The sequence below is a fragment of the Argiope bruennichi genome, chromosome 6, assembly GCF_947563725.1.
Source record: "Argiope bruennichi chromosome 6, qqArgBrue1.1, whole genome shotgun sequence".
Classification (NCBI taxonomy): Eukaryota; Metazoa; Arthropoda; class Arachnida; order Araneae; family Araneidae; genus Argiope; species Argiope bruennichi.
The window spans coordinates 15,202,036-15,228,649 of record NC_079156.1 but is presented as its reverse complement, the minus strand read 5'-3'; the positions used below and the strand labels follow the sequence as shown (position 1 = coordinate 15,228,649).

The 26,614-nt window shown below is 27.7% G+C and overlaps 2 protein-coding genes across 2 annotated transcripts in view; both read right to left on the bottom strand.

Annotated features, from left to right (window-relative positions):
- Window positions 1–538: 538 nt before the first annotated feature.
- On the bottom strand, window positions 539–1,777 carry LOC129971281 (uncharacterized). Its single transcript, XM_056084902.1, has one exon. It carries the CDS (start codon window positions 1,775–1,777, stop codon window positions 539–541), a length of 1,239 nt encoding a protein of 412 aa, XP_055940877.1.
- Window positions 1,778–4,904: 3,127 nt separating this feature from the next.
- Window positions 4,905–26,614, bottom strand: part of LOC129971491 (MAU2 chromatid cohesion factor homolog) — a 38,007-nt gene continuing 16,297 nt past the window's right edge. The window contains exons 11-18 of the mRNA XM_056085311.1: window positions 24,499–24,576; window positions 21,066–21,131; window positions 20,484–20,611; window positions 20,325–20,402; window positions 19,553–19,664; window positions 18,590–18,680; window positions 15,146–15,273; window positions 4,905–11,215 (exon numbers count right to left, since the gene is read on the bottom strand). Of these exons, the coding sequence (XP_055941286.1) occupies window positions 11,150–11,215; window positions 15,146–15,273; window positions 18,590–18,680; window positions 19,553–19,664; window positions 20,325–20,402; window positions 20,484–20,611; window positions 21,066–21,131; window positions 24,499–24,576 (747 nt within the window). The 3' untranslated portion in view covers window positions 4,905–11,149. The remainder of the gene's footprint in view (window positions 11,216–15,145; window positions 15,274–18,589; window positions 18,681–19,552; window positions 19,665–20,324; window positions 20,403–20,483; window positions 20,612–21,065; window positions 21,132–24,498; window positions 24,577–26,614) is intronic.

Genomic DNA, 26,614 nt, shown 5'->3' with positions numbered 1-26,614 from the left:
TCCAAGGTTTTATCTTAATTTAGCCCATAGTAACTTCATGCTAAAATATTCTATTATTTCCTGATAAATATTAGAATCTATTGTTTCTTTCTTCGTTTCACTTTCTACAATTTAAAGTATTATCATAACAATTATAAAAATTAATTAATCAGCAATTAACTAACTAAATTTCATGCTTTAAATTTAGTAAAATCTGCAAAATAAATAAATAAAACAGACCTTAAAAAATAAGGACAATCAAAACTATGTTAAACTGAAACTTTTGATTATTAACACAAACATGAATGGTAGAAATCAAGAACACATTAATGAAAAAAATAGAAAATAATAACAATGTATCAGAAACAAAATGTATTAGACTAAATACAATTCCATTCTGCTATAATCTATAATTGAATAATCGAAAAGAAATAAAAAAAGCAATTTTAAAACTCACTTTTTATTTATAAAATATATTAATTATGATTAAAAGAATGCAAAACTATATTATTTTAAAATGACAAAACTAGCAGAGATCGAGTGACAGTTGTGTAGTTTCTTAAAAAAATTCTGAATCACTGTCACATGATTCCGTTTCTTCTGAATCGGAATCCGATTCAGTACTTCCAATTTGAACTACCAGTTCGTCTACTACTTCCTCTAAAATTCCATCTTTTTCCCAATAAGAATTTTCAAGTTTTTCCACATGACGGCAATGAGCCTCCCATTCCTTGGAAGACACTCCGCCCAAAGCATCGCACAACAGATTCTGTAAGTTTTCTAAACTTAAGTCTCCTGTTATATTTCTCTCTTTGATGAGTCTTTTGACTGAAGACCAAACGTATTCAATCGCATTTAAATCGCAATGGTAGGGGGGAAGTCGCAAGACATAATGCCCATTTTCTTTTATTGTGCTGTCAATTTTATATATGATTTCTTTAGGGCGATTCCTATCAATTAGCGAATACAGTTCCGCTTTCCTCATTTTCATATCGCATTCTATTCCGTTATTAATCAGCCAATCGGTCATTTCTTTCTTCGTACTGTATTTGGTAGGTGTCGGATTTGCAACTTTTGTGTGATATGGAGCACTGTCCATGCACACGACACTTTTTGGGCGCAAATTTGGAATGAGTTTTTCCAACATCCATTTCTCAAAATTTTCATAATTCATTTGGCCATGATAATCACCAGTTTTAGTTGACGCTTTGTAAATTAATTGAGCGCCAGGAATAAATCCCGTGGACGAGCCAGCATGCACAATGATCAATCGATTTTTGGAATTTACATTTATTTCGGCTCCTGAAATTGTATCACTTTGCCAGCATTTTCTAAATGTTAGATTACTGTCGACCCACGTTTCATCAATGAAAACTATCTGGCATTTACTTTTTCTGTACTGCCTCATTTTTCGCAAGTAGTTGTTTCTCCAAAACACAATATCAGGTCTTTCGATGAGAAATTTTCTTTTATTCGCGCATTTCTTCCAGCAAAAATTCATTGAATGCAAAACTTTCCTCAATGATTCCTTATTCCAATGAAAATTCAACTTCTCTCTCAATACGGGAAGTAATTTTCTTAAAGAAGGCACTTTCTTTTGCTGGACGTAAAAATCTTGAACTGTTTGACGAATAACACATTTGTCGAAGTCGTCAATTTCACAATTTCGGTCAATAGGCCTTTTACGGTGCTTTCCAGGAGTACTCAAAACTTCCGTTTTGTCCAGTGTCGAAACTTCATTTTTAATTTTCCTAATAGTGCCTTCCGACACTCCAGTCGCCTGAGCAGCTCTTTTCATGGCTTGTGGAAGAGGAACCTTCAAAGATTTTGCTGCAGCTTCTTCGGAGCAGAACTCTGCAACATTATGCACAATTTTACGTGCTTGTGATTTTAAAGTCTCTCCTTTCTTAAATCGAAAAGGCATTTTAAAGGATGTCAAAATTTACGAGACAAAAAAAAATATTAAATAATAAAATGCAGTTAATATTAACCAAAGAAAAGATTAATAAAATATAAAAGAAATAAGTTAAGCGAATATAAAGATACGTGCAACTGCGATTAAAGCGAGAAGACGAATGAGCAATAGATTTTCTGTTATCGCTTCACATTGACGCCAAGAAAAAGAATACCCCCCCAGACTTCTTTCCGATTCCACCCATTGAAAATGGATCATCCCTACCGCAACCTGTTTCTATAGCGCCCGCCGTAAACATAGACGAATGTCTAGCAGTATTCTTGTCGTGGACAGACAGTATTTTAACCCGTAGAAGTATTTATAAGAATGGATTACGCATTCTTGTTCTTTGTATAAGGTTGTAGAGGTTACAATCCCTACTACCTTCTCTTTTGATACAACAGATGGCGATACCTTATTAACATCAAGGTATATTTCCCATGATCCTTTTTGGGGTCATTATTAGATTGTATTCTAGTGAGTGTCACGTATTTTTCGTATTCGTGTTTGTTTTGTCTTGTGAAACTTATAGTATAATTAAATAACTGTTCCTGAAATCCGTCTATTATTTTCATATAACTCATAATGAAGCTATAAAGAGACTCTACAAGATTGAATAAAAATTTTTATAAGTACCAAAGAAACAGAAACGAAGGAAATTTTGTCGGAAAAGAGTCGCCACAGACAATTAAAAATTGTTGCAAAATAATAATAATAATAACATTGTTATTGATATTATCCGAGCAAATAAAAGGAAATTCCCAAGCATGTGTAACGCTTTATCATCAAAATGATATCATCAAATTCGACAACTCTAAGCTTACTGTTTACAAAAGTAAACCAAGAAAAAAGATGCTTGTACGAAGCTCATAGCATAAAATCATAAACAAATAAAAGAGTGATAAGCGCATACTTGAAACTATCAGATTCTACAATAGAGCAAAATTCGGTGTAGATATGTCTGCAGTTCATATACGAAATACTTATTAATATATATTTTTACTAAATCAAAATATACATTTGCAGCAAATATTTTTTTTTAAATATGCAGCATTTAATATTCAGGATATTCTTTTGTGACAGGCATCCATAAAATTTAATTTAGACAAAAACATTCTTATTAGCACATTGCATACGGGTCACGAGATTTGTCGTTTTTAGCAGATGGGGAGACGAGATATCTCGTTGAGACCGGGTAACGAGATATCTCGTTTTCATGTTTCTTCGGCTAAATCGATGCATAACCAAACAGATGCAAATATTTAACACATTGAGGATAGTAAAGAAATCTGTAAGACATACGCCTGGGATAGCACGTTTTTGGGCAAACTTGAGTTTCTAAAATCACCAAAATTTTGTTATTTATGAAGCAATTGCAAACGGGATGCGCAACACGAGAAAACTCGTGAACACCCCGTAACAGATGGAACGCAAAATACGAGAAAACTCATCAGCGGCCTTTGGTGTTTTAAAACGAGATAATTCTGCAAATCATGCCGAACACCATTGCACAAGGGAATATGCTTTACCAAATATCATACTCTAAAGCATTATTAAAGTCTGTAAAATAAATAATAGTTAAAATGTAAAATATATATATATATATAATAAATAGATGTATAAAATATATATTAATATTTAAGAATACTTTATGTAACATAATTCTAAATGCAAATTAAAAATGTGCATATATTCATCCTATTGCTTGCTTAAGCATGCTTCTAGAGAGTTCAAAAACCTCGAGAGCGCCTTGAGCGCCGTATGCAATGTGTTAACTCATGAATTATTACAATCAGTCAGTCTACAAAAGTACAAACCTAGAAGGTGCGATTATTATTTATTTACAATGTTAAAATAATTCGATCATGTGAAAACTCAAATGAATAAACGTTAATAAGAATGAAAGCAAAAAATATTAAATTATATATATTTTTAAAAAGCAATCATTTTATATCGAAAGACCATAGTTTATTATAATAAAATGTTAATTAGAAACAAAGGGGTTAAATATTTATTAGTAAGCATATGTGGGTTTTTAACATTACAGTTTCAAAAAATTGTTTGGGAAAACGCGGAAGAACGAAAAAAAAAAAAAAAAAAGTAGTTAATTATTTTGTAACTTTCAAATATCAGTAAATCTGAATTATGAAAGACATCAATTAATTTCATTTTAACAGTTTATAACTATATATGCACATAAAAGTATTCAGAGGTTTTTCTCTTAACCACTTACAAACTATATATATATATATCCATAACAAAATCAATTAAAACAGGAAATCTAACTACAAAAATCGAAACAAGAAATAAATGCCAGAATACAAATTGACCCTTCGTATGTTTTCGAGTATATATTGATTTATAAATTAATATTGCTTTTGTTAAAAAAAAATTAAAACTGTATTATATAAACTGATACATAAACAAAATAATTTTTTTATCTATTAACTATTTTTAATTATTTAACTATTTTATCTATTATTATTTTTATTTATCTATTAACTTATCTTAAATCAAAATCTATGAAATATTTTTTTCCCATTAACGAGCTAAAATGTAGCACGTACATTAATTAATTGTGCTTTGTTAAGTACATTGTTAATATGCTGGGTTACATTCGGCCAGTAAGCAGCACATGCGCAGAAAGGGAATGATTTATGTTCGCCACAATTTCATAAGATAGTTTCAGGTATTCCATGCTTGGCTATAAATTGCCGTTTTGACGTCCCTGATTTTTTTTTTTTTTTTTACTTCGCATCGTATTAAAATAATAGACATTCACACAAAGAAACATGTAAAATAAGAATAAAAAGTCAACATACCTCAATTTGCAAAACTATATATATAAAAAAGGCAAATAAAATGAAAAAACCCCATAACCTCGCATCAGAACACACACATTTTTGTAAGGGATAATGTTCATTACAAATAGACAAAAACATGAGACAAGACATTGATAAGCATAAATTTATTTAAACAGTACTGCCATATATTAAACTTGGAAGATATTTACTATGTTAAGCAGCTGATATTACACAAAATATTTATAAATCTCATTAAAGCTGAATATTTTACACACATAATACAAATATGCAATTTTATTTACAATTTAATCGACCAGCACTAAATGAAGAAACAGGTATGTCACGCATGATGAGTAATGCACAATTTTGTACTAAAAACATGGAACACTATATATGTGAGTACATATTCTCCTGGAAGATTATTACTAAAATACAATTAACATGCTAAACGACATCCATTTCTGTTCTTTTATTATAAAATAACAGTATTAAAAGATCAATTCTGAAAATATATTATTACTTGACAAAATGCAAAAACATTTATTTATTACGAATACAAGTTTAAAAAAAACTGTTTATCGACATATTATTCCAAAAAAATTTATACACACCTTAAGTAATCATTAAAGAGAAAGTTAATAAAACATACCTTAAGTTTTATAATTCAAAATTAATATCAGAAACCATGTAATTAATTTGAGCTACGGATTAAACAAATTATTTTCATGAAAACAGCTTGGTGAAGAATAGGAAGAAACACCATTATTCTTCCCTACCACTCATCAAATCTAACTCCCAATGGATTCCTTTTTACACGGACAGTCAAAACACATTGTTTACAGTAAAGAATAACTACAAGCTATGAATTAAAGACAGCCACAGATTCTTTTTGAGCGGGTGTTTAAAACAATGTTTACAGTCAAGAAATAACTATAACTAATACTATAAATGCGCTAAATACAACCACTGGAAGAGCATGAGCTGAAATTATGATACAGCATTTGAAAGTTTTTTTATCAGCATTATTAAGAGTGCCAGGATAAAATTACTAACATTTTGATTATTTCAAACAATTAGTAAAACATAATATTTATGTCAGTCATAAACTTTTACATCTGCAAATCGATTCTTCTTATAGTAGTTCTTCAAGGTGTGTATACATTTTTCGGAACAATTTGTAGTCAATAATTTACCCAGTACTAGCCTGGTGGTAAGATCTCGGTTTCGGAACTGGAGGGTTTCAGGTTCGAGATCCGATTCCACCAAAGAACCGCCATGTAAGCGGGTCTGGTGCACGTTAAATCAGTCTGGCCCAAACATCCCCCGCTGGTGTGGCGTGGAAAGGGGGTAGCCAGCTCAGTGTCGCTCTCGTCATCTGAGCGCGGTTCAAACTTACGAGGTCCGCCCCAAAATAGCCCTAGTGTTGCTTTAAAATGGAACGTTAATACAACTAACTAAACTAAACCAACCCATTACGAATCTGTTTCTAAAAATGAAACATAATAAAATCACTAAGATTTGGAATCTAAGTAAAAGAACTAAAACACTGACAACTATTGATAGTTAAATTTTAAGCGGAAAAATATAACATTTGCAAATAAAAGTAAAAAAAGAGTTTACTTACAACAAGGAAGAATTACAATGAAATATAGTTTGTTGATGAATGAACTAAAATCAGAAAGTTGGTTTAATTTTTAATTACTTCATGTTGCACTTCTGAACAGCTAGCACTTATGTCAGCACACCAAATAATACTTCTGAATAAGAAATTCAAAACAATATTCAATTTTACTAAGTGCTCTAATTTAAGAAATCTGTTTACTTTAGATCTTGTGAAACATAAAAGTATATTTATAAGCTTTTTGTTTTAAAAAAAGTTTACTTAATTAATAGTTAATGGGATTATACAAATTACACTTAAAAATGAGATATAACTTCTAGATATAATTGAAATTATTCATTAATTATATTCCTCAAAGGCTAAATGTGGATAGAAATGAGCAAGATTAAGTTCCCATTTTGAAGTTACACAAGAGCTATTTCATGACAAACAATTCAGGATTACATTCAAATAACAAGGATATCTGACATTCCAATTTCCCAAGCTTCCACACCTCCAGATGGCATGAAAATTTGGAATTCTTGGAAAATTTTCTTCTCAAAATTGGCATTCTACCACAAACTCAATGACTGGACAAGATGGACTATAGAACCACGCATTTACTTGTTCAGAAAAATATCTCAATTAAAACAATTTTTATTTAATTAATTATTAATCATATAAAATTCAATCATTCATATTTAGTAATCTGAGCAATGTTTAATCTTGATAAAATGCTTGCTAAAGAAATTCCACGCTGAAAGAATAAAATTTTCTTTGTTATCAAATATTCATTAAATAACATGAGATAAATAGTTTTTTTAAAACTTCAATTTAAATATTAAATCTAATTAATAGTTAATAATTTCTGAACAAAACTTGAGATTTAAGGATAAGGGGGGGGGGAGAGAAGAATGTGCATTGGCTACTTCTGTAACTTTCATTTAAATGGTCCCATCAAAATTACTACACAATCGGTCTACAGATTTAAGAGAGAATTAAAATCTTAATATATACAAGCGCAATTCTTTATGTAATAAGCCAATAAAATACTATGAAGGTAAAAAATGTTTAAAAACTATGCATGAAACATGAGTAAATAAATCGACAGTAAAATTACACACTTTAAAATTAAAAATCAATACGCATATACTAGGGAGTCTGTTTTTGAAAAAGTATATATTCTTCCTAAAATTCTAAATTATTAAATAATAATGATGCACGCATCTTACGTCTTTTACATTGAATATGTGTTTATTATCTTGAAATACATTAACGTCAACTTCACTCATCTTTAGAAAATAACATTAGAATAAAAAATAAAATGTTTGTTTATCAGATATCTACTATACCTATTTAGAAGGAAATAGGCTGATTCGAAAACTGCCATGTCTGACAAAATTTCATTGTGCCCAAACATGATTGTAAAGCCAGAATTGATAAAAAATAAATTATTTACATAAGATTGGTTGGTCCTTAGTTAAAATAATTTGCCGAATTATTCTATTCAATATTTAGACAAGCAGTCAAATTTCAAGATTAAATACTGATTGTTTGAATATTAATGTAATTACAAACAGCTAAGGAGAACAGTTGACACTCTTCACATTCAAATGTTTAATATATATTTATTTACATTTGTTTATTAAATAATTTTTCATAATCATGCCAAATAAAAATGAAAGGCTTCAATTTGAAATTATGCATTTGAATAATAAAACAAAATCTGCAATTTCTTAATATGGTTTTATAAATCTTTCTTTCAGTTAATGAGATTAATAAAATTTGCAATTAGTAAAAATCTTTGTTAAAAGGTGAGATCTGAATTTTTATGAATTGAGAATTAAGAAGAAATTCACAAATCCAAATTTAATTTAATAGCTCCTAAAATTAGTTTAAAAAGAAATTTGGTAAATTCTCATAATTTTAAGAAGATAAACAATAAAAATGAAGGAAAAAATGCATTAAAAAAAAAGAAGAAAGAAATAAAAAATTTTGATACACCACAAACTAATAAAATCTTACAGCACAATTATGATGATATGAAAACAACAGTAACAAAATCATATGAGTCAATATGTTTTCAATGCTTATGTATATTAGATTGAAGGTGCGGCTAAACAATGATTATTATGACACAAATATGAAATTTCAGGAAGAAAGTAATTCATGTTTCTGCAATTTTAATACATAAATATATTTGTTTTTATATACACAATGATATCCAGATATTGCTTCGAGCCCTATTTCTACTTTTTATACAATACCGTTCGAAGCTACAGTCATATATACATAACATTTATGCATTTTAATACAAATAAAAAATCTCAAACCATCAAAGAAATTCAAAATAATGCAACAAAATTCTAAAATTCAATGCAAGAAACATTACAAAACTTTAGAACAATAACAATAAACTGAACTTTCAAAATAACTTAAAATATATGCCATAAAGGATCGACTATGATAAAAACACTAAACTTGATGATGCTAACAAAAACATTCAACAAGATCAAGCAAAGAAAATTCAAATGATTTTGTAACATACACAGTTACAATAAAAATGCACATTCATTAATTAGCACAAAGATCTACCAAAAAGAAATGTGCTCATTTATTATTTACATGTGATGTGGCACAACCTCATAGGTGATCAAATGGAAATATTTATCTCTTCTTTGGAAATTTATTTTCATGAAAGGAAAATTAAATATTATATATCTTATTAAACAAAACAGTGCTTTGTGCTATGTTGATATGCTTCAACCCAATATTGATATATATTTATTATCATAATAATGAATTTAATGTAAAATTAGAACCGAAATAAACAGTCTAATTTCATTAGAAATTTAAATTCTACTAAATGGCATTTTTATAAGGTGGCAAATTTCAAATCAGTGAAAATATTCAAGTCTCACTAACTGTATAGATTAAAATCACAAACCTCCACAAAATTAAATTTTTTAAAGAGTATTTTCAACTTTTTTTTTTAAACATTGCACTAATTTTTGTCAATTGTTTTATATATGCAAAATACAAAGGATTCTGCGGGAGGAGCTTTTTAAAATACTATACATATTAAAATTTTAGAATTAATAATGCAATCAATTTTTTTCTTTTTAAATGATTGCTCACAAATTACCTTAAAGAGAAAAAGTACTAATATCTAAAAAGCATTTCTTGACCTCATAGGCACTTAACAGTAAAAAAAAAAGTTTTGATTTAATAAAAATCTATTTCTGCAGCAAAGTTTGTAAAAAAAAATCTGACAATGTTTTGTTTAAGATGACTTAACTAGTAGAAGTATTAACATAGTTTTATTGCATGACTTCCCACTACCTAAAAGTAATAAATGCTTCCCAATATCATCAAATTTCTTACAAGTGTTTCATTAAATGTATTTTCTATTGTTACTATTGTTTTATTAATGGATACATATATTTCAAACTTTATATTTTCATTCCAAAACATTTATTGAAGGTTTCAGGCACCAGTGGTATGACTGCGATAATATTTTAACTGAATATGATAATATTGTTTATCATATTCAGTTATCTCTTAGTTTTGACAATGCAATGTATCTGATATTAAGGTTCAGACTTAAAATTTTAAGAAATGAATAGAAATAAAATATATACTAAAATTTCAGGCACCAAAAGAAAACTATAATTCACATAGAAAGGAAAAAAACATGTATAAATATAAATTATTTTTAATTTTAATGATAATTTTTAATTAATAAATACTAAAATGGACTGAATATCCAATAATTAAAAAGTATATACAATAATTATAATTTCTGTTCAATTATTTTTAAACATTTGTACACACAACATACTTTATGCTTAACATATTACAAATTGTTACGGAAAAGAAATTGTTGTATTCGAACCTCTGCTGCAGATATAAATGAAAACATAAAAATATCATGATTATGCTATCATGCTAACAACACTATAGTGTATGACAACATATAGATTTCTTTTAAATTTAATAGCTTGACACTTTATTTTTAATAGTTAAAGATTACTCTTATAGATTTTTAGCAAGTTTAAATCCAAGCATTAAATACTAATATAGAATTCATTAAATATTACAGTGAAAACATTATAACCAAAATAGTATTGCAATTTTGAATTCAACTGTCAAAGAAATTTATTGAATGAATATTTCTGTCTTCACAACCCATAATATTAACAAAAAAAATTTCTTTTTAGATTTTAAGAACTTTTAATTTTATACCAAAACTACTTAAAAGGGAATTATTATTAAAAATACACAGATATTTTAAAATACACAACACACACAATCTTTAAAATAATTTAGGTATAAGCAAATGTGAAACGCTAATGGCGCCTATAGTACAGAGATATTTAAATATTACAGGTAAGTGGAAAATACATATATTTTATGCTACAATAGTAACAAAAATCACTGAAAAAATATAATCTGCTATGTTTACATTTCAATAAAAATTAGAATATATTGTTTTAAATAAACAATAAGCTTTGATATCATATGAAAATAAAAATGTTTAAAAAATGATAAAAGTCCTTATTTTCATGCTATTAGATGCAACTATACAGGGAAGCAAAATGAAGGATCCATTCTTGCCAAGGAGGGATACAGAAATGGTAGAGAAATGCTGCTTGGTAAAATCAAGCATGGTAAGTTCATTTGGATAGTTTCTGATGAGTGAGATTTTACAAATAATGGCTAATCAGAGATGAAAAATGAACATTTGTGCTTGTTAGTCTTACGATGGAAAACATTCACAAGGCACATCAGAGATCCACATGTTTGTGTTCTTCACAGAAGAGATGTGGCAGGAGTTTGAGGTTGCACGGGTAGAAGAGGTGGATCACCTTCAATCCACTGAAACAACAGATATAATCATTTTTCGCAAAATTAACATTTGGCACATGATGTACAGTTCCTTTAGGAAGTGCATAATTATTATTTTTGGATGATTTTATCTGGTAGAGTGGTGCTAGACAGCAAGTAATACAAGTCCATTTACAGAGGCACTGATCTTTGTCATGTTAGATGCATTTTCTTTCAGTTTTTTCCTCCCTTCTTGTCTCTTTGAATTGTACTTTTTTTATTTGAAACTTATGTATTCATTGTTCATATGAATAGTTTAACTCTATGGATTATCTGTGGTTGCTACAGGGTTCTACTCTCATGGGGTAAAGATTAAAAAAAAAAAAAAAAATCCAAGAACCCTTACAGAAGATTTAAGAACCATAAAATTACATATGTTCAACATTAAAGTGCAAATGATAAATTTAAATAAAATATTCACAATATTAACATTTAAATGAGCCAAATTTTTTTCTCATTTGTTCTTCTAAATACATAAGTGGAAAATTATAATGCACATCTATAATGCTCATTTTGCAATTAATAAATTAAAACCTACAGTTGAAAGTTGATTTCAAGGTCAAAATACAAGCATCTTTATTGTTTACCACTGCATAGCTATTAGATAATCACTTCACAAATACATTCACAGGTAAAAAAAAAAAAATTTATAGAAAATTCTCTAATATTGATTTTGACTAATGCTTGCCAGAAAGAAGGGGGAAATGCAAGTGATAAATACAAAAAAAAAAAAACCTTTATTTACTTTTAAACAAGAGGATTACAAATAGTGTGCATTAAAATGTTTTAAATTTACATTCTAAGTTGCTCTGTTAAAACGTCAATTCCTATTTGATTCTGCTATGCATTGAAAATCTGTATTTTCCTCTTTATTTTCAACTTTTTGTCCCCAGCCTTTTCAATTAGTTTGTTCAGTATGGAAACAGCTTCTTCAATTTCATTATTTTTTTAAATTATTATTATTATTTAAATCTTTTAGTTCTTCATTTGCAAGGTATTTTTTTAAACTATTTTTATCATTTTGAAATTCAAATAATAACTTGAACAAACTTTCAACAATATTAGAGCAGGCATTTTTTTTTTTTTTTTTTTTTTTTTTTGCATATAGCTCAAGATCTTTTGTGATTTGAATCTCATGTATTCATATGAAACAAAATATGTTACAACAAATATTTCTATTTTACAAGTTCTCAACCTCAATATTTTTATTTTAAAAAAAATTCAATTTTGGTTTGAATATTGGATGGCATTGTTAGAATTTTAATTATTTCCTGCATTTTCTGATAAAACTTTAAATCTAAATATTTTGATAACATTTTATTAATTTTATTCTTAAATGCCTCAAACTTCTCAAATACATAGTTACATGAGTCAAAAAGTTAAATTTTAGTAAAATAAAATTCTGTATTTCTTTTTTGTATTCACTTGCAATTTATTAGGAAAAAAAAAATGCTTCATTTTGTTTCTAAAGGAATGGTCTTGTCTAGTTACTAACTTCATATTCCCTGAAAATATATATAATAGTAGAGGGACTATCCGAAGCTTCACAAATGAAGATATATTCATCCACATTTCAAACTTCTTAACTGCTTTTCAACAATATTTTTTTTTTTTCATTAATAAAACTTTTTGACATTCTGTTCACAAAGAATTTGTCTATAACTTTGCTGATGTCCTATGAATCTATGTTTGAAAAGTCAAACTCAAAACTATTATTTCAATTGTTATGTTATTTATACCAGTTTTCATGACACTGAAAATTTTCAAACAACTAAAGAAAATGTTTTATTTGTGACAATGCATTAGTGATTATATTAATGTATTAGCTTTTTCATGTGGTGTTCATTTCTATTATTATTTCTCTGTATGCTATTTTAATGTATCAGGCAAAGGTTGTATATTTACTTTTAAATTCCAAAGCAATTTCAGTTAACTTATTTTTCCTTTTGTGTAATGTTTAAGTTTGGTTGACATTAAAGCTTTGCTATTTTATGTGGTGAATGGAATTATGTGGAGTCAGAAGCTCTTTGTTCTTTATTCTCCATATATTCTTAAAATGAAAAAAAAAAAAAAAGTTTCTTGAATAGAAAATTGGATAATTTTGATCAATGATAAGAAAAACCCCAGTTTGATATGTGAATTTGAATCTTTCATACGCTCCACAACAAATTTAGATTATTTATACCTTGATAGAGAAAACTTGTATTTTTCATCATTCTCAACATATAATACCAAATTATTTCATATTTCGATTGCTCTAGGCAGTTGGTTAGGTAAGAGTTTTCAATTCTCTAAAAATTTTAGGTTCAATATCCCATGTGGTATATCTCCCCATAATTAAATGAATTATAGACAGCATGCAGTGTGCTATTGCTCCACATTTACTAATAATGTTGAAAATTCTTTTAATATTCCATCATTCAATGAATGCATCAGATTTACTCATGAATTTTATCCATCATAGAGATGGAAATTTTCTCAAATCCAGTTTCTCTGTAGAATTATGAAAATCTCAAAATATCTTCGACTGTAATGGTCCATAAAAGTTGAATCCACAAATCTGATTTCAAAATCCTTACTATTTTTTTTTCTCCATTACAAATCTGTATATATAAATCCATTTGCTTTTGTCTGCAAAGATTTGTGATTAAAATCAACCATGCATTAAAAAAAAAAACATTCTTAATGTATGGATCAATGTTAAATGAAATCAAGACAGCATTATTCTCTCCTGCCCCCCCCCCACTGCATAAATATTTGATTATTTTTGCTAAATGAGAACATTTCTTTAAAATATCCTTACAAGAAAAATATGAATACTATATCATACATACTTCTAAAACTATTTTAATTCATAATCTAAGCATTGTAAAGATCCAATGAATGGCAAAATAATATCATCTACAGCTGCTGGGTCTGTAGAAGAGTTCTTATCAATTGCAGGGAATAATCCTGCTTGTTCCCCTTTAACAATCATATATTAACCCCCCCCCCTTCTTTGTTGTTGATGGTGGAATTCTTAAGACCAAATTGTCACAAGCCACTGTTGTCTTTTCAGCTAAAAATAATGAATGATGCATCTCTTCTCATTTTTGAGAGCCTAACAAAACAAAAATCAAGTACTAATCTGGGGCCCTTAGTTCAAGAAAGTAAAATTCAAGAAGGGCAATAGGAACTCTATGGTGGAATAATAACTATGCCACTTAATTCTGTTAATAAATGGGGTTTTCTGAGGGGTTTCAATATGTGAGGATAGATAATATACAAAATATCGAAATGTATTACTTTTATTTTTCACAGAAAATCTTTACTGTCATCAAAGAAATTTGAACCAAATTTTTTAAAAGTGATATGGTTCTGCACATTTTAGTTAATGTTGATGCTATATAATGGGATTAAAAATTGGTTTGATTTCAAAACTATGTTTTAAAAAAGCTTTTTATGCTTAGATATTTTGACTTTTAAAAAACCAGCATGAGTACAAAGTTGTGTGATAGGGAATTATCACATCAGATATTTCAGTTCTTCTGTCTTCTCACTTAGTTTTAATTTCAAATTAATAACCAAAACTTTGCATTAGAGCATTCCATCAAACTTTCCATTTTGAGAAAGAATTTATAAAAAAATATGGTGCAAAAAATTAAAAAGAAAAACAGTTGTGAGAATAAATTTCATAAGTCTGAAATTCAAGGATCAATTTATTTTAATTATTACACAATAGACTTGATAATAGTGAATAAGTTAGATTAAAGTATTAATGAAAAATTCAAGTTAATTCCTGCTTCCAAGAGTACTTCCCAATTTCAAAAAGTAATTGTTCAATTCATTTTGAGTTACAGAATAAAAAAATAAACAAGCCAAACTACTAATCCATTTAACCTAAATAAACTTAGAAAATATATGCACATAGTCTCATCTAACCTGTATTAAACTGTGCTCAGGAAGTTGAGATGCCTGAAAATGATCTTTTAACAAAAGTTGTGAAAAATTGCTATGAGTTTGAATGGCCTCTTGTTCACGTAACATGTCTCCAGTGAGACGATACAGATCTGGAATAAAGAAAATATAGTTAAAAAATACACAAACAGAAAACTTATACATTAAACATAAATAATCTACTTTTTTAAATGAAAATTAGTAAGAAAAGTACAAATGACTAACTTAATATTAACTCATCTGCTCGGAAATCAGCAGTTCTGCAAAAACTATCTTAGCCATAAATAGATAAAAAATTCCACCTTAAACAAGCCAACTTTATAATGCCCATTCAAAAATTATTATTAAATAAGATATGTAATAACGATCAAAGATGTTCAGCATTTTGTACATATAATAAAACTCAGCCCTCATAAAAGTTTCATCCCAATAACATTTTTAAAAATTAAACACAAACCGCTAATGGGGGGGGGGGGCACCAATAAGCCAAATGTATTTAAAATCAAAGCAGAGAGACAACAATCTAAATCTAAAAACTCACAAAATAAAGAAAATTTATTATCAATAATAAATAAATTTCAGAAATGAGAAGAAAAAAAAAGTGATCAATTGCTTGTGTTCCAGATTAGATCTGGTATTTCTGTAGCTCTCGCACCTTTAAATTCTTAGAGAAAAAGCATTGCTCTTAGTCTTTAAATCAATCAGTTATGAGCAAAGTAAGCTTTCATGGAGTGCTCGATGAATAGCTACGACTTGCATTTCTTATTTACTGATTCATTTTCTGCCGTATTTTTATTATTTTCTTTCATTTTTATTGACCATCGACATCTCAATGTAAAAAAAGTAAACAAAAAGCACCTAACAAGGAAATGGCATGAGGTTGAAAATTCAGTTCGGGATGAGATTTAGTAAAATTGGTAGTATACATTTAGAATAATTACTCACGGAAATATTAAAGTGCAGTAGTCAGTCAATTTCAATAAAACGGCCCTCAAACTAACTGCGTAGCTTCTATACCAATAAAGTGTCGGCGTTGCTGTAGTGTGAATGATATAGTGGATAAGACACCGGTGTAGCATTCAAGAGACCCAAGTTCGATCCTGGTTTAGCATTTTTTGCTTTGTTTTTGGTTTTTTCCCCCTTAATTTATTTCAAATTAATTTAACAATTTATAAAAACCTTTAATTGATAAATTTTTCATTTTTGATCAAAAATAAATATTTATTCTCTTCATTCATGGATTAGAATTGAATTTTTAGAAAAAAATAATAAAATTATAAGTATGAATGCATTTTTAAAAATATTCAGAATTACTTAAACTAATTCAGAGAAAATAGTACTTTATTTAATGTTTATTTTAGATTTTATTGCAAAAAGAATACAATTTGATAGTATAAAAATATTATACCCATTTAAAAATTTTAAACTTTTTAGACACAACCATTATTTTAAGTTCGTCTTGCAGTTCAAAAATTAAATCTCTAACTGTATTTTCAATAGACTCACCAACCAAAAAGGGTTACTTCTATTCAGAACTTTCAAGTAAGCCCTGCAGTGGGAGGGTTCAGGATAATATTCTATTCCAGCAAATTTCAAAAGTTCTGCTTATTGATCTTCTTGCTTGATTTAACTAATATATCTAATTGCTTATTGAAGATTTATCTCTACCGATCCCACAACTAACGAAACATTTAGTGATCACTTCTTCACTTATTTTTTTCAGGAGATTTTAATCCAGTCAATAGCATCTTAAACAGGTTTTTTTTAATCACTAGCACTTTTGCATCCATTCATACATACAATGATGTATCGCAGAACACATTATCTGTATTCCATCTTGGAACATTTCATAACACCATCCGCCAGTGGCTGAATATTTGACGTATAGGTGATAGAAATAACAGTCTGATATTTATGAACTGAGTTCTGTGTGCATGACATGCTGCATTCTGCAACATATGAAGAAATTTCTTGGATTGATTCATTAAGTTTATGAACCATTCTTCAAAAATGGATGATGTCATCCATCTTTTTTTTTGTTTGCATACCATGACATACCCAGATGATTTAAATCTTTTCCTTTAAAATACCTGGATCTTTGACATCTCCAAATGACCAAGAGTTCTCTTTCTTTCTAGCGACACTGGCACAAAAACTAATGATAAGCCACTCCTTCAGAATTTTTCTACCTCTGGCTTTTTCCGACTTATGAATCATTCTTTTAATGACCAAAAAAAGTGGTGTTTCACTTTTGTCATAATATCAAATAAAAAATAATGGAAGCCACTTCTGCCAATAATCACATGAACTGAGGTCAACATAAGCCACTTTGCCACACAGTGATCAAAAAGTGATATTATTTTGTGTCCAAAATCTGTTGAGCCACTCAATGTTGACAAAGAAATTTTCAATTTCCAGAGCATCCACAAGTTTTTTTGCCTTGTTTTGAATCATAGATCTATTGACAGGAACTTTTTTTCATGTGAACACTTTTAAACCATTCCAAAACTGCCTCATTTATGCCAATATACATTTTGTGTCTCATCCATTTGACACCACGAAATCTGGAGTCTTCATATTCTTTCAAAATCAAATCCTTTCTTTAATAATTTTGTTAATTTGTGTTCTTCCATAGTTAAATAATTCACCTAACTTCCTCCCCAATTTGCCGCTCTCATATTGGTGCAGAACTTGAATGAACTGATTGAGATTTAGAAAAACGCACAACTTTGATCATAGACCAACTAAAGAACTATGAAAGATATTTTTGATTTAAAGTTACTGGAATCTATTAATAACCTGTAAAAAGCAAGAATTACCAACAAACTTTCTTATCCTGAACTTTAAACCTTTTAGCTCAAATAGGAAGTGATTACATTTTCCTAAAAAGTAAGATGGACGAACTCACGAAGTAGCCGTTTAGAAGGGGATAGAAGGCTGCTGATATGAGTTATTTTAACATTAGGTCTATGGTCTGTAAAAGCCATGCCATAAAAAATTGGCCCTTAAGAGGGGTGACCATTCGAAAAAGTTTCACTGTACTTAAAAATGTAAAATAGATTTAATTAAAAATTATTAAATGGTAGTGAAAAAATTTCATTAAAGGAATCCATAACACACATTTCCATACAAAATAAACATTTCTTCTTTCCATGCACAATTTAAGATAAATATGTTGACATTCATTAAAAGAAATACAAATCTAACAATTCAACCCAATTTCAAGAAGAACAATTAATTACAATTAGGACAATCAATGATTTTTACCAAAATTGTTATTAAGAGTTTTTAAAGAAAATTAATAAAGTTAAATTAATACAGATAAAATTCTAAAATAGCAAAATAATATTAAAATATATAGTTGCAACAATGTTTTTTCTTTCTCAGTTTCTACTTTCATTTTAAAATCATTCATTTTATATAACTTACCTTTTAAAAGAGCCGAAGCCCAGAGTTGAACATGAACATCTGGAATTTTACTGGCAAGTTGCATAGCTGGTGTTACCATATTCATACTTTCCTATAATATTAAATTTAATATTAAAAGGAAGTTTTTTTAAAATTATTTATAGATCTTGGAATCTAGTTATTATGTCTAAAGCCTTTCAAATAACTGTTAGAAATTTTATAATGTGGTCAATATTGTTTAATATATGTATCTGAAACCTTAATAATTATTATTTATTTTAAATTGTAAGATATCAGTAATTCACTGATCATATATATGATGTAATAAATCTTCTTATGACATCACATATATTAATAAAGCTTTTATATTAAAGCAAGGCATATTAGCCTACTAGAGAAAAAATTTAATAGCAGTTAGAAATAAATAAATAAATGACATGATTAAAATTTCAATACATTACTTTCTACAATTTTTAAAAATTTGCCATTTTTAATGAATAATATAAAAATATAATAATAGTGAATAATATAATAGTTTTATTTTTCTTCAATTGAAAGAGAATTGTTAGCTGGTTGCCTTTAAGGGCACTAAAAGTAATTGCATGGTGTATAGTAACATGGTTTTACAAATAATTTAGCTTTTTATAAATATTGTATAAGTATTTCTGAAGCAATCATTCAAACGAATATAGATTTTCTTTTTTAAATTTTGTACATAAATTCAACACTAAAATGCAATGCATTATGCAACAGCAAAATTAGTTCACAGTAAACTAGACTTCAAACTTATTAATAACCATATAGCACCCTCCTCAACCATTAAGGATCATTACTAAACTTAACCATATAGCATCCCCTCCCCCATTAATTATCACCACTAAGCTTATTAAAAAGCTAAGTTCAAATATTTTTTTTTTCAAAGTTAAAAGTATAATGAAAAATTTTTAGCATTCATCTGAATGGAAAAAGAAAAACTATACTTACTCTGCTATTTCCAAGTGAGAAGAAAATATGTCCCAACAGAACCAATGAACAAGATGTTAGCCGATTTAAGTCTTCAGCATTCGCCATCTTCAAAGTTTCTCTTAAGTAGCGTCTAAATTTATTGAAAAATATACGTTATAAAAATATCACACTTTCAAATGGAGGATTGCATAAAGTTTTGATTAATGATGTAATTGGAAATTAAAAATTTAATCAGAATCTCAAATCATGTAAAAAATTTTGCACACTGTATATCATAATGCTGAATACAAATAAAATAAGGACTGCTTTTATACATAAAGTTAGAAAATTTAATAAATACAACTCTAAAAATCATATTTTAATTTGCAATTAATCTTCAATTAACAGAAAACTATTTTATAACTAAAATATGTTGTGATAATTCCCAGGTTCCATTTATAATTCATTAGTTAGCATGTATGACTTGTGCATATGTAAATTCATTAGTTTGCTCTAAAATTTTTGTTTTAAATCATGTTTCATAAGATAATAAAAAATTTTAATTAAAAAAATCAAATTTTGAATAGAAGTTATTGAAATAATACACATAAAAGCATAAATCCTGTCATTTTCACATATGTTGAAGTAGGAAGCAACTAACAAGTTTGTAATTAACTGAAAAATTGGTATAAATTAGAATTCCTAAATCATTTTATATTTATAAGCAGATATGGATATTTGTAAATGTAAGTAACTTTCATAGAACATTTCAAAAACTCATTATTTGTTTAATGCTGAAATACTGTCTTACTTTGCATCATTATAACGAGCTTGGAAGAATGCATTCAAACCATGAACATAATAAGCAGCAGCTCTTAAGCTATGAGATCTAGAAAAGAATTTTCAATTAAACAGAGCAGATTAATTTATAAGAATAAGAAAACTCACAATAAAAATTAATCAAACTTACACTAAAGGTAATGTTTCTGGATTTAGTCGAGACAATAACTCAACTAATTCATGATCCCGCTTGCTTCTAAGGTATACTATAGCCAGGTTAAGACTGGCAAGAATACGCAACTCGCTGGTAGCATTGCTCTGTTTAAAAATAATTTGAGTAAAGATACAAAACAATAATTTTAAAAATAACCCAGTAAAAACACACTATTTCTATATTTGTGAATATTTTATTTAAATTTTGGAAGGGAAAAAGATATTTCTCTAACCTACTTTTATTAGAATATATAAAAATTAATACCAAAATTATATTTGGTGCAAAATCTAATTCATTAAAAAAGATATTAAGAGCTGATGAATGATAAAAAAAAAGACAAAAAATTAAAAGTTTCTGATTGCTTTTATGTGAAAACACTGCAAAACAAAATGTTTTAAGCACTAATACTGCCATTGACAAAATAATAATAATAAACTACTTTTGACTAATTTTTTCAGTTTTAAAATTTAATATGTATTCTTAAAAAAATCACAAAATATGTTTCTGTTTACCAATGGAAACAAATTCAGAGTTTAAAAATTATTTTTGAAAACTTACTCTCACTACTGTCCCAAACTGAGCTTCAGCAGCTTCCATACAATTCATTGACATAGCATACAAACCCTTCAATTAATAGATAAAAAAAATTAGACCAAATTAAAACACAACAAAATAAGATTTAAAAAAAATAAGAAAAGATCTATAAATGATAGAAGAGGTATAAAATTTCAAATAGTAGAGACAAAAAAAAAAAAAAGTAATAATAACATACTAAATTATTTTAATACAGTGGAACCTCACTTAACAAATATAATTATTTCCCGAAATTTACTTGTGATGAGAAACATTTGTTAAGCAAAAAATTTTTTTTGACAGAAATCCATGTAACACAAGACAATGTATTCCACTCCAAACAAAGAGAGAGGAATCAAACAATTTATGTTTATGTAATCTATTATTTATAATAGATTCTTTTTTTTTTTTTACCAGATATTTATCTTTAGCTATGCTTCCATATTTGGCAAAAATTAGACACAGCATTATCATTAATTGAATTTGAAGGGCACACAGCTACTTGCTTTATTAGGGTAATGCTTCTCATGCTCTCAGCATCTTCCTTATTCCATTGGAAGGTTGCTACTCTATTGAGTCTATTATTTATCTACTCTTGAGCCAATCTACTGTGCAATAATACATAATACAGCTCCATAAGTTCTTTGATAGTTCTGGCCATGTTCTTCCACCAGCTCATCAATGTTACTGGCTCATAATCTTAGCCAGAGACCATCTCATTGATAAAAGCTCTACAAGTACTTGTTCAAACTCCTCAGGTCATGCTCAACAATGCTATCCAGTCAAAACTGTTTCCATATAAAGATTTTCTTCAAACAAGCATTTAATATAGATTGATATAGGCCAATCCAGCTTGTGATAGCACAGAGTTTCTTTGTCAATCATTCTGCAAAACATTGCTCATTACATGAAACACTTCCACACTTTTTCTTCCATTGCAAAATATCTATACATACATACAGGATGTTCCAAAAAAGTAGAATATGCACTTGTTTTTTAACCCTCTCACTGCATATTCCACGATTTCCACAGACAACGTAGAAGTAGCAAAATTTGCGTAACCTGTGATTCCCGTGGGGATGTATTTACCCATCTATTTAGCAGTGCAATTTGCTCTTTTCCTATTTATGGTTTCATTTCGCTTTTTCTGGTTTCATTCAGATCTGGGCTGACAGAAGCATTAGTTCCACATGGTCCTGTGAAATATACAAGCATGATTAGCAGCATTTTGCAGGCTCTTTTCAAAGCTGAAAGATATCTGGCAGGAAACGTTTCACAATTTTTGAACCCATTTTGATATAAGAATCATGGATTGAAAGGGTTAAATATTGTACTTATATATACACTTTCAAATGTTTCACTAAATTAAGTGGGAAATTGTATGAAAAAATTTTGGTTCCAAAATAGATTATATAATAAAAAGTTTAAAATATTTAATTTTTATATACTTGTAATAAAAAAAAAGTGTTCATGAATAAGTTGTTTCTCTTATATCCATCTAAGCACACACAAGGTTTCATGTTTCTGTCTAAAAAACTTGCAGAGATATTTTAATTTCTAAATTCAGAGAGGCTAATCACAAATGTAGATGGAAATATTTATTTTATAATTGCAAGTTTATTCAAAACAGTTAAATTATCATATGCAAATAGCTATGAGATATTGAGGGATTTTTTTATTTACATGTGAAGCATTTTATAAATTGATAGAAATTGTCATTATTTCTTTTACTTTCTAAAATAAACACATACAATGATTTCAAAGTAATTTAGACAAGAATCACTGTCCAGCAATTTGCTTAGATCAACATACAAAAATTCAGGTGCAAATATTTAACCAGTGTGCAGCACTATGCAAATTTTTCAGCATTACTCTGCAATCAATAGCATTACTCTGACAGAGCAGACTACCGTAGCAAAAAAATTAAGAAATTTGTTAAGGCTACTTTCTTTATTTTTAAAGCAATTTGGAATATAATGATTTAATGTATTATTAACAATTAATTTAACAATTTGTTACAAAAATAGTCAAACACAAATAAATTAGAATAACATATCCAATTTGACTTTATAAATAATTAAATTAAAAAAATTAAACTATAAAGAAAAATATACAATTTATTATATAGAAAATTTATTGATTATGAATAATGTTTCAAAATAATAAACATTACTTAAGTTTTTAACATAACTGCACTCTTCATAAAAACATGAAGGCCAAACAAATTAGAACTTCTTTTCAAGAGTTATAAAACCTTTAATGTATAGCATGCTGCACATGCAAAAAAACATCATCACAAAAAAGATGAAATTTAAAAAAATTAAACCCTTCAAGCAATGTATTTAACTTTTAATCAATATTTATAATTATGATTTTCTTTCTTTCTTTTTTTGATGAGTGGCAAAAACTGATTGACTGATAGACTTCTGTCATTTATCGATTGAGCTTTCTCTCCTATTTTTCAGATCATTTTTCTTATTTTTTAATTCACTTAAATCAATCCTCATAAATGCATTTTTGCAAGTGTGTGTTGAATTTCTTTTGCTACATTTTGATTATCTGTTGGTAAAAGTACATGATTAAATACTTTCAGGAGAAGCATGAATTGTATCATAACATAACATTAAAAGTATTGTTACAGGCTGTGATAAAATTAAGTTTATTTAAAAATTAAGGGGAAAAAATGCACAGAAATAAAACTAATATCACTAAATTTTTTTTTTTTTTTTGCTATTTTTGGTTAATTTGTGAGATAATAATATGAAGAGATATGAACATCAATTTCTTTAGAAAAATCATAATGATTGCACGATTTTGATTTTTTTAATGATCCAAAGAAAATTAATGTGAAACAAAAATGATAACAAGCTATCTATTAAAAATCCTGAGTAATTAAAAATATAGAAATGAATAGTTATTCAGAAGTTTTTAAATCCATAGCAGGATGAACTTATTAAAGTTTTTCTAATATACAGCAGTGAATATTCAAGGGCTTATAAAAATAATAATAAAAACATATTCTAATAAATAAATTATGTAAAGCATATCAACTATATAATCTCTAAAGATGTTAGCACAATTTATCTTAGATTTAATTTAATAATTCTAACAAATATGAATTATTCAATTTGAATGGGAAATAATATTAAATAAGCATCACAAAATTAAAAGACTTGAACTATAGTATTAAAGAAAATATATAGTAGGAATATATAATCATTTCAAAAGAAATGATCTTAAGAATATTTAACAACCATAACATGTACAATAGATTCCAATTGAAAAATGTGCATTTGTATATTATGCAAATATGAATTGCTAAATTTTATTTAAAATTACTATAATTGAAAGAAAAATGTTTCCTCGGCTCAAGATAAATAATCCAAAATCCAATCCAGATGAATGAAAAATAACTTACCAGCAAGGCATTAATCTGTGGCCGGTGCCGAACAAAAAGTCTTGGCTCTTGTTTGCATATTTGTAGGGCATGGGAAGCCTAATAACATCAATATCATTCAAATGAATGCACATTAGCAGTAGAGTACCAGATTAATACCAGAAAATCAAATTTAAATATTTGAAAAGTTCATAAAACTGTAAAATTATTATTTAAAGGGGCTACATATAAAAGGTTTAGTTTTCAAAAATTATTCAAAAATGTAATAATCATTCAAAAAGTTAATTTATGTCTTGCAAACTTTCTATATATTTAACAAAAATAATAAAACTGATTTGAGTTAGCAATTTAGGGGGAAAAGTATCTTTAATTTCAAACTAATCTATTGACAGAGATACAATGCATTTAATGCAATATTATTTAAAGTGAACTAAATAAATGCAAGACATCAATTCCAGTGTAAATAATAGACTACCATTTACCTTTCTGGTTTTAGCTGATGAATGTCCTCTTAATTTTTAAAGTAATCTTACATTAACTGATACAACTTGATACACCAATATATTTTTTCTTATAGCAGCAATTGCAACATATATATGTAGTTACTACATAAGATAGAGGAAATTGTTGTCCTTTGAGCAATTCTTTTTGTGGTAGCAATAGGGCAACAAAGTTTTTTGTGTTTAATACAAAGATTAATAGCTAATTAATTTATTGATATTTTAAAGAATAACAATATTTATCTGATATCATCACTAAAAAGTAAATATTATAAACATAACATTTTGCCTCAATACATAGTTTAGAGATATTAATGCTCTTATTTTTTGCAAATTTTAATTTTTCTATTCCAAACCAATAATAATAATAATAAATAAAGATTTAAATGTGAAAGTGTTCCAATGCTACAAATCATTGTAATGATGGATAGGTAAATATATTTTGAGAGATGTATAAATAAATAAAAATGCATCTAAAAATAGTAAACTGGCATAATTATTTGAAAAAAGAAACAGATATAATTCAATAGTGAAAATAAAATGTCCAAACAAAATGAGACAATTAGAAATGTCAAATACAAAGAAAAAAAAAACTTTTAGGGTGTTAAAATCTTTTGGAAGGTAACTGCACCTACCAAATCTTCAAGGTAATAATAGATGATATATAAAATAAATGCTTAGGATAGGAATTGACCATATTTTGATCGAATGTTCTGTTTTTAAACATTAAATTCAATAAAATAAGTGGGGAATATGGGCACATTCTAGCCAATTCTGAGATACTTATCTGCTATAAACCACAACTTGCTATGAATTTGTCAGTTTTTCTTGCAACATAAAATTAAGGTAGGAAATAAGGATTTCTTGATATCATAATAATAAATTTGACAGTACACTCCATCTGTTAGTATAAACGATGAAAAAGTGCTGAAGAGACATCAAAATTTCCTGAAAAGTATAGAAAATAACCACTAAACAATTATTATCTAACTGATAGTTCAGTGTATCAGATAGAAGCATAATGCTACAACTATCATGCCCATCTGAATTTGAACCATCTGTGAAAATTGGCACAAAAGATAAACACTGACAATGATGAGTAAAAAAGTAAACAGTTAGAAAATCTACAGATTTATCAAAAAGAAAAACTGCTGGATATTCCAGGGTGGAAAACAAAAGAAATTAGAATGCATAATGGCAGTTTCATTGAAGCTACCAATAGCATTTTGACTTAAGTGAGTAATCAACTCAATTGATACAACAGCAATCAACAGTGGCTCATCAAATGGATTGCTAAATATGAACTAAGATGGACAGTTTGGTATCCATGAGAAACAAGAAACAAATAGAATAACAACAGCTTATCATGATAAGCTCACCTGCTACTAGTCAAGGGTAGTAAGTAATAACAAAAAGCAAAGGGAAAGATAAACTTGAAGGAATTAAAGAACCCTGGGAATTTCAGGATTCAGACAACTTACCAAAAGAAAGTGATTTCTTGAAGGAAAAACAATTGAGAAATGACATCAAAAAGATGTAAATATAAAGTTAGTAAGTTTTTCTAATAAAAAAAATATTTGAAATTTACCAGATTATTTAATATAAATTTACCAGCATTTAGCAAAGAAAAAAAAAAT

Excerpts from the sequence above, each read along its gene's own strand:
- LOC129971281 (XM_056084902.1), bottom strand. The coding sequence starts at position 1,777 with ATGAAAAGAGCTGCTCAGGCGACTGGAGTGTCGGAAGGCACTATTAGG.